This window comes from Nelumbo lutea, chromosome 1, assembly GCF_056320005.1.
Source record: "Nelumbo lutea isolate HS-2025 chromosome 1, American lotus-T2T, whole genome shotgun sequence".
NCBI classification, from domain to species: Eukaryota; Viridiplantae; Streptophyta; class Magnoliopsida; order Proteales; family Nelumbonaceae; genus Nelumbo; species Nelumbo lutea.
This window is the reverse complement of record NC_142684.1, coordinates 103,776,301-103,789,862: the sequence shown is the minus strand read 5'-3', so window position 1 is coordinate 103,789,862 and position 13,562 is coordinate 103,776,301. Positions and strand designations below refer to the sequence as shown.

Sequence of the window (13,562 nt, the reverse complement as noted above, 5' to 3'; positions counted from 1 at the left end):
CTTCAGCAAGAGCTCTCCAAGTTTTTCCAAACAGCCTGAGAGTGAGCTGCCACAACCTAGAGGTATAGGAGCGATGCAACAAAAGGTGATTAGTACTTTGCCCACTTTTTCAATAAAGGACACACACATGAGGAGAAAGAGCTTAGAACTTCCATCTTCTTTGAAGGTGGGTCAAAAGTCTTAAAGAAAGACACAAGTGAAATTGCCCTTTGTGGTTGGTGCCCAAACCTTTTCATTATTTCTCTTTAGAGATAGATTGACTTCCTGAAGTAGTTTCAACAGGGGAATCAGCTTGGTTGTTTCAGTGTCCTGTGTCCCTCAAGGGCCTTCTCAAACCCAAATCCCACACCAAACACTTCTATTTTGTGTCATAATTTGGGAGGTTTAAACAATTAATTGCTAGGGATGATCATAGGCTGGGCCAGGCACAGGTTGGATTTGGGCCAGGTTTAGGACCAATGATAAGGGCATCAGCCTAGGCCCAGGCCTGGGCCGACCCACACCCTAGGCCTGGCTTCCTGGTTTTAATTTTTAATGACTTTGAGCCCATGGCATCTTATGATAAAAATTTTGTTATTCATAAATTTTTAAATTAAATAACATATAATATATAATATATACATTAAAAAAATATTTTACAAGCCCAATCTAAGTTGGGTTTGGCTAGGCTTTGGGCCTATGGCACAAAAAGTGTGGGCCTCATTTAATTCATGGCTTACCTATCCTTTTATAGGTGAAGGCAATACCTTCATTCCCATTCTTGAGCAATGTGGGACTTGGAACAAGACTCAATAGTGAGTGTTACCACCGAGTGTTATCCTAAGTCCCACGTTGCTTAGGAATGAAAATCAAAGCTTTGCCTTCATCTATGTAAGGCCTTACCAAGGAGGACAACTCTCATACTTGAGTTTGACTCATGTGTTGGCACATGCGTCAACTCATGAATATTTATTTATATGTTAAATGTTTTTGTAGAGAACACTGATGTGGGCCCCACAGCTGTGGTCCCACTCTGTCAGTAGGGCAGAATGTTCCTAGTCATTCTAGGGTTAGCTACTGTTATTCTAGTTGTTATTTATTTTTCAGTTTTATATTATTGTGTGTTATGTAAATACTAAGGGCAGATGTGTCCTTTCATGTAACTAGCATAACCTATAAATATTAATAGAAGTGGCGGCGGCAGAATAATTCAGATTCTGTCATTCATTTCAAAGTTTGTGTTCTATTGCTCTCTCTCTACTCTTTCTCCTCTTTCCTCTTCACTTTCTCTTCTTTTCAAACCTGAAATTTCTTAGTGTTCAAGACTGATAGCAGTCTTGAACAACTACATGGTATCAGAGCAAAGTTAGGGTTTCTCATGTGAGTCTAATACCAGTCGACCACATGAGAATCTCCTAGGACTGGAAGCTGAAGAGGTGGAGTTCGCAGACTGATTCTTGGAGATCGCTAGAAGTGCTAGCAGCTGTTAGAAGCTTATTATGGTTGCAAAGAGTTGGTGGTCAGGAAGGATCAGAGAAGACTAGGGTTCGGGTAACCTTAGAAGGCAGCGAACAATTTTTCCTTGTAAGTTATTTATTTTCTAAGAGAAGTTCTACCAGAGAAGATAGGTTGGACCTATCTGGAGAGGGAGGCCGAACTATTCTAGTGTTTTCTCCCTTCGATTCTCTAGGGTTTTATAGCAAACCCTACTGTTGGGCCGAACTGTCTCAGCCTTGTTTCTCTTTGCTCTAGGGTTTGAAAGTGATCTTGCGGCAAGCCCTAGTGTTAGACTGAACCTTACGATCTACCTAGAGCTGTCCTCAAGTTTATTGTTAGCATTGATCAGATTCTAGGGTTTCATATTAACCCTACTAAGAGTCTATCTATACGGTACTGATTGGATTGTGCAACGGAACTGTTCACTCTAAGGATTGATTAAAACCCTAATTCTGCCAAGCATATCAGACTTATTTCTAAGCTGTTTTCAGAGTCTTTTGGGGTTTTCAAACTCTCTTAAGGGGTGAAAACTCTACGAACAACTGCTGTTGTGTTTGCTAGTTGGTTTCAGATAAGAGTTATCTCAGTTTTGTGCACATACACTGTGAATACAGATCAGTTCTACACTGTTGTTGATTGTGGTTGGTAGTCCAAGTGCTGTTTTTTGAGACTTGATCGGAATGGAGTTTAAAAATCAGACAGAGGGCAGCTTTGGGAACATCAATTATGGTGGTGTTTCTAAGACGAGTGGTCAGATTACTACCGTAAAGTTTGATGGATCAAACTATTTGGAATGGGCCCAATCAGCCATGATGGCTATTGGGGGAAGAGGTAAATTAGGGTACCTCTTGGGAGATGTGAAAGAACCCCCCAAGGGAGACCCTACGTATACCAAGTGGATCCAAGAAAACTACTTGGTTATGACATGGCTGTGTAATTCTATGCAGCCTCATATTAGCCGCAATTACTTGTGGGCGAAGACAGCTAAGGAGATATGGGAGGTGATGAAAGAAACTTATTCCCAACCCTTTAATGTTGCCAGAGCATATGAACTGAAATGTGAAGTGAAAAATCTTAAACAAGGAGAGAAATCGGTTTCAGTATATTTCTCTACCTTGCAGTCCCTATGGCGTGAAATTGATCACTTAGAGACTCTTGAGTGGGAGAGTCCCAAAGATGCACAGATATATAGAAAGCGGGTCGAGACAAACCGGGTGTTTGAATTCCTGGCGGGCCTAAACTCAGAGTATGATATTGTGCGGCAACAGATTTTGACTAGAGATAGTGTGACTCTCTCTCAGGCATACTCATTCATACACAGTGAAGAGACCAGAAGGAAAGTTATGATGCAGCCTCAGCCCCTCACACTAGCCTTTGTAGTGGTCACACCCAAATCAGGAGGTGATTCAGAGAAGGACAGGAGGAAGGAAGACAAGAAGGATGTGGTATGTGAACATTGTAAGAAACCCAAACATACAAAAGAAACATGTTGGAAACTGCATCCTCACTTGGTTCCTGCGAAGTTGAGAAGCAAGAAGGGAACTGCTCATGTGGCCGTGAACACTGATTCAACATCCTCCTCTGGCACAAGAGGAACACCTTTAGAGACCTTAGCTGTAGTTCGGGCTGCCCTAATACAGTTAGAAAGGGAAGTTGAAAATTCAGCTCAGCCACCGCAGTCACCATCAGCTCCTGCCACATCTGCCTTCGCACATTCAGGTACTCGAGCTTCAGCCTACCATGCCTCAGCTTCAAGTACTACTGAACCTTGTTGGGTAATAGATTTAGGTGCATCCGACCACATGACTAGCTTGCCTTCACTGTTCACCACTTATCATTTGTCTTCTGGTAGGGATAAAGTGTCTATTGCTGATGGCTCCCTGGTTCCTATTTCTGGGAAGGGTGACATCAAGTTATCAGATACTATCTCCCTGTCATCTGTTTTGCATGTTCCTAAGCTTGACACTAACCTTCTTTCAGTCAGTAATATTACCAAGCATATGAACTGCTCAATAACCTTCTTCCCTGACCAATGTGTTTTTCAGGACTTGGAGACAAAGAAGGTGATTGGGACTGGCCGTGAGACGAATGGGATCTATCTGTTCGGGGAGAGGTTTTGTCAGGAAGAGTCGATAGAGAAGGTGTCTTTTGTTTCTTAGAGTGTGAGTCCAGTTATGCCAAAGCATAACCGATTAGGTCATTTGTCCTTTCGATCTCTAAAGAGTCTGTTTCCAGTTTTATTTGAGTTTGTTGAGTTGTCTCAGTTGCAATGTGAAAGTTGTGAGTTTGCTAATCATTGTAGAAAGCCTTATTTATTGAGCAATAAAAGGAGTAATACTTTTTTTGATATTGTGCATACCGATGTTTGGGGGCCTTATCACATCCCTTCCATGGGTGGGTACAGATATTTATTGTTATTTGTTGATGACCATACCTGTTTTTCTTAGGTTTATCTCATGCGTTCACGAGATGAGGTACCTGCCCTGACCCAAAACTTTCACCAAATGATCCTAACCCAATTTGATGCCAAGATTAAAGTTCTCAGATCTGATAATGCACAGGAATACTTTGCTAAACCATTGACATCTTACCTTCTCAATCATGGGGTTATCCACCAGAGCTCTTGCCCTCATACACCTCAACAGAATGGAGTTGCAGAAAGGAAGAATAGGCACATCTTGGAAGTGGCTAGAAGTCTCATGTTTACTTCCAATGTTTCTATTCGCTTCTGGGGTGATGCTATCCTCATGGCGGTATATCTTATTAATCGGGTCCCTTCCCTGGTCCTTGATATGAGATCTCCTTTTTCCCTTCTATACCCAAGTGAGGAGTTGTTTTCTATTCCCCTTAAAACATTTTGTTGTACCTGGTTTGTTAAGCTTCTCGGACCCCATCACTTCAAGTTCGAACCCAAGGCCTCCAAATGCATTTTCCTTGGTTATGCGCAAACTCAAAAGGGTTATTGCTGCTATGATCCTGTCTCAGGGAGAGCAGTGAGAGTGGGGGTTTGAGTCCTTTTCTTCAGGGGGAGAGCAGTGAGAGTGGGGCAGTTCCTTTACCTATTCCATTGGGTGAAGAGAGCTGCAATGGTGAGGGTGGTCAGAGGGATCAGGAGTTGAGGGTCTATCACAGGCGGTGCAGGCAGGTTGATCCCGATCATTAGCAGTCCAGGCCAGCTCCAATCTCATCTGTAGCTCCAAGTCCAGGTATTACAGTCTCGGGGCCTACAGAGACTTCCTCTATTGTTACCATTTCACCTCCTACAGATGACCTTGACCTTCCGATTGCCGTTCGTAAAGGAAAACGACATTGTACCACATATACAACCCACTGCATTTCCCAGTTCTTATCCTATGATCGCCTATCTCCTACCTACAGGTCCTACCTTAGTTCCATTTCGAATGTCCCTACTCCAAGAACAGTGCAAGAAGCCATATCCATTCCGGAATGGAAAGATGCAATGTAGGTTGAGATGGATGCCCTGTTGAAAAATAACACCTGGGAGATAGTTGATCTGCCCAAAGGAAAGAAACCAGTTGGATGCAAATGGGTATTTACGGTGAAGCATAATGCAATGCAGATGGCTCCATTGAGAGGTATAAGGCTCGGTTAGTTGCAAAAGGGTTCACACAGACTTGTGACAGATTACTTGGAGACCTTTGCTCCAGTAGCCAAGATGACTACCATTCGGGTCCTCTTCCTGTCCCTATTGAGGATCCCCTTCCCGTGGTTCCTATTCCAGTTGCGGATCCCCCTCCCGTGCCATTTACTACTGAGAGGCCACCAATCAGACAAGTGTATACTCACAGAAGAACACCGGCCCCTCCTCCAATTCAGCCCTTGTCGACATATCCTGTGGTCGCATCTTCTCCCTCGGATCTTTATCTTCCTATTGCCCTACGGAAAGGTAAACGTACTTGTACTTCTCATCCTATTTCACACTATGTTTCAGTTGCTCACCTTTTTGCTTCTCATCGCAACTTTATATCATTGCTATCATCTGTCTCCATTCCCAAGACTGTCCAGGAAGCCCTTACCTCCCTAGGGTGGTGGAAAGCAATGGAAGAGGAACTGTCTGCTCTACAACACAATCATACGTGGGAACTCACTACTATCTTCTAGATGGTAGTGTGGAACGATTGAAGGTCAGGTGAGTGGCCAAGGGCTATTCTTAGTTGTATGGTGTGGATTATATGGAGACATTTTCTCTTGTGGATAAAATTAGTTCTGTTCGGATGTTGATATCATTAGCTGCTATGTATGATTTGCCTCTTTTGCAACCTGACATAAAAAATGCCTTCTTGCATGGTGATCTCCTTGAGGAGGTGTATATGGAGCAATCTTGTGGATAAAATTAGTTCTGTTCGGATGTTGATATCATTAGCTGCTATGTATGATTTGCCTCTTTTGCAACCTGACATAAAAAATGCCTTCTTGCATGGTGATCTCCTTGAGGAGGTGTATATGGAGCAACCACCAGGGTTTGTTGCTTAGGGGGAGGATGGTAAGGTTTGTAGACCCAAAAAGGCAATTTATGGATTGAAACAATCTCCATGTGCTTGGTTTGGCAGGTCCAATGAAGTAGTGAAGAACTTTGGGATGAAATAGTGCCAGGTAGACCATTCTGTGTTCAGCCATGACTCGATGGATGGGAAAATCTTGCTAGTGGTGTATGTGGACGATATTGTCATAACTAGGATTGATAGTAATGGGATTGACAGGTTGAAGAAATTCTTACAGGATCGCTTCAATACGAAGGATTTGGGTAAGTTGAAGTACTTCCTGGGAATAGAAGTTGCAAGGTCAAGAAATGGAATTAACTTATGTCAAAGAAAATATTTTCTTGACCTACTTGAAGAAACATGACTGTTAGGTGCCGAGACTCCTATGGAATTGAATGTCAAGTTGAGTGTTGATGCAGGTGAAGAGTTTGATGATTCTGGAAGATACAAGAGGTTGGTGGAAAAGTTGAATTATCTAACTATTACCTAGCCAGATATATCATTTGCTGTGAGTATGGTGAGTTAGTTTATGCAACATCCTTGGATTCCTCATTGGGAAGCAGTTCTGAGGATTGTTAGGTACCTAAAGGGTGCTCCAGGTCGTGGTTTGCTATACAAAAATGGAGGGACTCTTGAGATAGTAGGATATATAGATGCTGATTGGGCTGGTTCTGTATCAGAAAGGAGATCAACTACAAGGTATTGTACTTTCCTTGGTAGCAATCTTGTAACTTGGAAGAGTAAGAAACAAACGGTAGTGGCAAGGAGTAGTGTAGAAGCTGAGTACAGGGCTATGGCTCATACCACATGTGAACTGGTATGGTTGAAGAACTTGCTACAGGAGATGGGCTTCTCAGTTGACAAACCCATGAGACTATACTGTGATAATCAAGCAGCTGTGCACATCTCTTCTAATCCAATCTTCCATGAGAGAACCAAGCATATTGAGGTCGATTGTCACTTTGTAAGAGAGAAAGTGACCAATGGAGTGATAACCACATCTCATGTGAGCTTGGGAAATCAGTGGGCAGATCTCTTTACAAAGGGATTGTCTCGGGGCAGAGTAGATTATATTTGTGACAAGCTGGGACTATATGACATATACTCTCCAGTTTGAGGGGGAGTGTTAGAGTTCACAGAACAGGGGTATTTTGGTCTTTTAGGTTTATCTATTTGAGAGGGCCAATTTTTTTCTCTACTGGCCGAACCCTTCTTCTCCTCCTCTTCTTCTTCCTCTTCTTCCTCTTCTTCTCTACTTTAACCTAGAACTGAATAGGGTTCACAATGTACTTCAAAGAAAAAGGCCAGACTGGAGCCTTTCCCCACATGTCTGTTACCTTTGCTTAAGAAATGGTGAGACAGCGACTCATCTTTTGATTTCTTGTCCTTTTTCTTATTATTTGTGGGATTGGTTCTCTTCTTTGTTTGGTTACAGATGGAACCCCCCCTGGGGTGTGCTGAACCTTTTTGACTCTAGCTTCTTTCAACAACCAAGGAAAAGGGGCAGGGTAATGTGGAGAATAACAAGAACAGCCATCCTATGGACAATTTGGGAAGAGAGAAACAACAGGATATTCCTGGGGCAAGAAAAATCCAAGGAAGCACTTGTGGAGGTTGTCACCATCAAGGTTATGCACTGGCTGTAAGTACATCATCTCATCAAGGACTTCTCCTCAGCTGACTTAGTTAGAAATTGGAGTGCTATAGCTGTGTCCTTGCCTTCCTCCCCTGTGGTACAAGAATGTTGGGTACCACCGCCTCAGTTCAAGGTGAAGCTAAACTTTGATGGAAGCTCCTTGGGTAATCTAGGTCAGTCAGGAGTTGGGGGTGTGTACAGAAACGAGGAAGGAAAAGTCTTGGCCCTTTACTCGGGCCCAATTGGGGTTGGAGATTCATTAAGGGCAGAAGTAATGGCCTTGCTTCAAGGTTTGAAACTGGCAAAAGAATGGGGAATGCAGCAATTAGAAGTGGAAGGAGACTCCAAGCTGGTAATAGGGTGGATGCAAGCTGGAAACCTGGGAGTGTGGTCTCTTAGACAGCCTCTAAGAGAGATTATTAGCTTAGCAAGGGAGATTGGGGTGCATTTTAAATGGGTAAGAAGGTCAGCAAATGGAATGGCTGACACTTTAGCTAAGCAAGGAGTTACTAGGGAGGCTTTGTTTTGGGCCTGTTTGTAAGTTTTTGATTTTCTTTTTCCATCCATTTTGTGGGTGGTAAGCCTGTAACCTTTTCAATTCTCTAATGAAAGTTAACCATTATTTAGAACCTATATAAGGTGCTTTGTCAATTAGGACTGCAAAATATGGTCCATTGAACTCGGAATGTGACCACTTGTCTATACTTGCTTTCATGGCAATTAGCATAGCTTAATGAGTAAGGATAGAAGATTAAATTGATTAATAGTTAGATTAATATTGTATTAGGAATTTTAGTATACAATATGCATAGGTAATCTCTTGGGGTTGGCTTGCCATATTTTGATTTCTTTTTATCAGCAACCTCAAATTTATTAAGAAAAGTGTAAAAGAAGAAGTACAGTTGTCAGGTCCTTCTAATACCTGGAGGAACATGACCTAATTCCAATCTTACAGAAACAAGTACAAGCCCTTTTTTGTTTTGTCATCTTCTTTCTTGTGATGCCTTAGTCTCATTGTAAGGCTTGGTCTGTTCAATTTATCTGTAGAGTGTGAGTTTGTATTTTTCTTAATGTAATCAAACTGACTTGTTACAGATCAAAAGTAAAAGAAAAAAGAAGTGTATGACAAGTAACCATTGCATTTTAATTATTTTGTAGATACGATTTGCAAGTTTGGATCTGGAGCTACATACAAAGTATATTCCTGGTGGGTCAGAAACTATTTATGAAGTTGATCAAAGAGTTGGTAAGAAAACACAAGTCATCCCAGTGTTGCCAGAGGATAGGTTCCTTTGTAGTTTCAGCCATATTTTTGCAGGTCAGTACTCATGGTATATCTTATTGTTGCTTTCCATTATGTTGCTGCTAATTCTCGACGGTTATATAATTCATTTCTTTGCTTTTCTGCATACCAGGTGGATATGCGGGAGGATACTATAGTTACAAGGTAGACTTATTAATATTACTATTCTCACATGGTTATATGGTATCTTTTGACATTTGTGTTTTCTAGCTGCTTCTCAGTCTTAAACATGATTGTGAAAGATCATAGTGTATTGCCATTACCATTATGATTGTAAAGTGCAACAACTTTAATTTTGCAAACCTAAATAGGTTTCAGATATGATTGGTATCGTTAACTTATTGACATTATCTTTATTGTGCTTGCCATTGTTTGTTTAGCTGTAATGTATGATTATTATGCACATTATGAAATACAATAAGAATCTACTTTATCTAGTAAAAGGTAGTAAAAATATATTAGAGCACTATTTTAGTGGTTTTTGTAACCTTAAGAGTTACTGGTCATTAACTTGCTTCATGGAGCTGGATATCATTCACAAATTTCCCTGAAATGCATTTAGGTTTGATTCATTTAGGTGAAATCAACATATTAGTTCATATGGATAAGAAAATGGTGGTATAGTAGGAGATAAGGAAGTGCATGTTCATATTTTCTTCATTGAAACTGACTGGAACATTAACCATGGGGACTAGGGGAGTAGATCTGAACAATCTAGTTTGGTTGACTGGATAAACCTTGTTCACTTTATGTGCATCGTAAGCTTTTTCCTTAAGTTTATCACCTTTATGTAAACATAATCTTTTCCAAAAGCAAATGTCTTTCTGGTTACTTAATTGTGTTGTACCACCAATTTGTCATTATGGTGTATTAACAACCGGCAAATTTAAATATTGGACCTTCTAGAAACCATGCTGCTTTAAGATTTGATACTCTCCTCCTTGATTTCTCTTTACCATTTTGGAGTTTGTAAGTTTCCATAGGTAATTACTATTACAACATTATTTGGAGAGTGATATTTATATAGAAAATCTTGGTCATTCTGTAGACATGCCAATCTATTTAGTGATGAATGAAAATTTATCTCTATTTTGAATCGTCTATTTGGTGTGTGGGTGTGTGTATGCCAATCTCTCTCTCTCTCTCTCTCTCTCTCTCTCCATATATATATATACCCCAAAAGAAGACTGTTCCTCTACCCTTAATTTTCTTTCTAAATTCATGTCTTAATTTTGCAGTGGGCAGAGGTCTTATCAGCTGATGCTTTTTCAGCATTTGAGGATGCCGGGTTGGAAAATGACAAGGTATGACTACAAACTTATGGCATTGTTTGGGTTCTTTTATTTATTTATTTTTCAATTTCAATCTTATGTCTTGTAACTATTCTGTGGATGCTACAATTATGATCATGGTAACTGCTGTATTTATCTCTATTAATTATTTAATGATATTTTCTCATATATGTTTTCGAAATGAATCATTGTATTCCATGTAACACAACTTTATTTGCTTCTGTTTGTTATTTTGAATTTGATAGCTTAACATTTCAGTTCTATGGTTCTCATTACAAACAACTACATTAATCCACTGCATTTAGGGGAAGGCCTTTCAATGGAGTTTTTTTTTTTTTTTTCTTTTTTCTTTTTTCACAAGCTAGCCAATTAGCAATGTGATTTGAGACAGTGAATTATAGCAATGTCCCCTAACATTTTTATTTTTAGGTATAAAAGTGAAAACACACAAACGTATACAAAGTAGCTTTCAGGCTCAAATAGACGAGTTTCTTTGGGGAAATTAGTAGATAAAAAGAAAATAGGAGTAATGATGGTTGTGTATTTGGGGGTATTACGGTTTTATCATTGGAGTGACCTTGTTAGCAAATTTGAATACATAAGAAGGGTACAAACTTGTTTTCATTATTCATGTTAAACTTTGTTTTCTCATCTTGTGCCTAGTTTTGCATTTTATTCCCAATATTGTATTGATGCTACTTTTATCCGTGGTTTGCACGTTTATAATGCATCCATCCGATCTTTTGAAGGAACAGATCAATCTCTTAATATTGATAGTGGTTTTACTATAATGGATACTGAGAATCATTTCTTGCAACAGGCTGTAAAGGAAACTGGTCACAGGTTCCGAGAGACCATTCTTGCTCTTGGAGGTGGAAAGTCACCACTTGAGGTTAGACAAGATCTACTTGTATATGCCTTCTGGTATTTCTCCTGTTGTGTGAAGCTTTTATAATCCCAATTCCCCTAACTTTTATTTTTCATTTTCAGGTTTTCATAGAATTCCGAGGGCGTGAACCTTCCCCTGAGGCACTACTACGGCACAATGATCTTTCGCCAATTGCAACCTCAGCTTGAACTCTTATCATTTGTTTTGCAAAAATATGATTCAAAATTATGTGACAAATATGTGGACTCTCCCATGTAACACTAATGCACACCGTCTCTTGATTGGTTTGTGGTTTACAATGATATTTATCTATTATAGTTATAGAGAAGGCTTTACAGTTTTTCCAGAAAAAATTCTATCCTGGTGGATGACATTTTACATAAGAATTCACATTCATAAAGTAACTATTGATCATCTTTCTCCCATAGATGCTTTATGTAACTTCTCAAGTCAAAGTTTTAACCTAGCTAAGAAGCTTTTTGTAACATACTGTAATTTTGACTAATTTTTCCACAACCTTTTTAACTACCAATTTGAACTATTTGGAATTTTGGAGCTTACTAAAGGGTTATATAACTTGAAACTGAAAATTCTTGACGAGGCAACTCGTCCGTGTATAACCAACCTTGGAGCCCAATGATGTCCACTAAATGTTTGATAAGATAATGGATCATTCCACTTTCACCGTCATGTATGTTCTAGGGGCTGTTTTGTATTATTAGGATTCGGCCTGCCCTTGAATCCTATTAAGCTGATAATAGTCAAGAAGGAATAGAGAAAAAGAAGAGAAGAGAAGAAAGGGAGAGAAAGAATGAGAGAGAAAGATCATTCTCCCATTCGTAGAATTGATTTATATTACTTATATTGTGGAAAAGACACATGTGCCCCTACTTAAGTAAGGGACACAATGTCTAACATAATCTTACACATCAGCACAGTATAAAGACAACACTACCCTTATATATTCAATACTAACACTCCCCTTCAAGTTGAAGAATATATATCTTATAATCCCAACTTGTTACATATATATTCTATTTTTCCCCGACTCAACCCTTTAGTAAACAATTCTATCCATCGGTTCCTTGTGTTAACATATATAATATCTATCACTCCACTTAGCACATTTTCTCTCACAAAGTGACAATCAACCTCTATGGGCTTGGTTCTCTTATGAAACATCGGATTAGAAGAAATATGAATTGCAACCTGATTGTCATAGTAGAGCTTCATTGGAGTGTCAATAGTGTATCCTATTTTCTGTAGAAGGTTCTTCGGCCATACTAATTCACAAGTAGTATGTGCTATAGTTCTATATTTTGCATCTGCACTGCTTTTTGCCACAATTGTCTACTTCTTACTTTTCCATGTCATCAGATTACCTCTAAGAAAAGTGCAATAGTCTGTGGTAGATCTCCTATCAGACATAGAACCGGCCTAGTCAGCATCAATATATCATTCTATTTTAAAATTTCCACCACTCTTGTATATCAAACCACGACCAGGAGCCCCCCTTTAAATACTTCACAATTCTTAGAACTACATCCCATTGTGGAACCAAAGGATTCTGCATGAATTGACTTACCACACTAACCGCAAATGAAATATCTAGTCGAGTAATGGTTAGGTAGTTAAGTTTACCTACAAGCCACCAGTATCTGATAGGGTCTTCAAACACTTCACCCATATCGCTACTCAGCTTAGTGTTAGTTTTCACAGGTGTTTTAGCTAGTTTAGCACCTAATAAACCTGTTTCTTCCAGCAAATCAATGACATATTTCCTTTTACACAAGTTAATACCTTGCTTAAACCTTGCTACTTTTATCCCCAAGAAATATTTCAATTTACCAAGGCCCTTTGTCTGAAAATGTTATTGTAGAAAAATTTTCAACATATCAATGCCCATTTTATCATTTCCGGTAATGATAATATCATATACATACACCACCAATAAGATCTTTCTTGCCTTAGAGTCATGATTGAAGATTGAATGGTCAACTTGGCACTATTTCATACCAAACTTCTTTACTACCTCACTGAACCTACCAAATTGTGCTTGAAGAGACTGTTTAAGCCCATAAATGGTCTTTTTTGGTCTGCACACCTTACCGTCCTTCCCTTGAACAACAAACCTTAGTGGTTGCTCCACATAGACATCATCAAGTAGATTACTATGCAAGAAAGCATTCTTGATATCAAGCTGATAGAGGGGCCAATCATACATAGCAGCAAGAGAGATCACAACACGAACTGAACCAATCTTAGCAACCGGGGAGGTCTTTGTGTAGTCAATACCATAGGTTTGGGAGAACCCTTTGGCAACCAGTCTAGCTTTCAACTGCTCTACACTACCATCAGGTAAGTATTTAACAGTATAAACCCACTTACAACCAACAACCTGCTTATTAGGAAGAAGATGAGTGATGTCCCATGTGTGATTATGAGTTAAAGTTGAGAGTTCTTC

The 13,562-nt window shown here is 39.6% G+C and overlaps 1 protein-coding gene across 1 annotated transcript in view; it reads left to right on the top strand.

Annotated features, from left to right (window-relative positions):
* Nucleotides 1-11,601, top strand: part of LOC148876523 (putative cytosolic oligopeptidase A) — a 36,840-nt gene extending 25,239 nt beyond the window's left edge. The window contains exons 13-17 of the mRNA XM_088985018.1: nt 8,773-8,932; nt 9,030-9,061; nt 10,156-10,221; nt 11,030-11,101; nt 11,200-11,601. Of these exons, the coding sequence (XP_088841144.1) occupies nt 8,773-8,932; nt 9,030-9,061; nt 10,156-10,221; nt 11,030-11,101; nt 11,200-11,286 (417 nt within the window). The 3' untranslated portion in view covers nt 11,287-11,601. The remainder of the gene's footprint in view (nt 1-8,772; nt 8,933-9,029; nt 9,062-10,155; nt 10,222-11,029; nt 11,102-11,199) is intronic.
* Nucleotides 11,602-13,562: the final 1,961 nt, after the last annotated feature.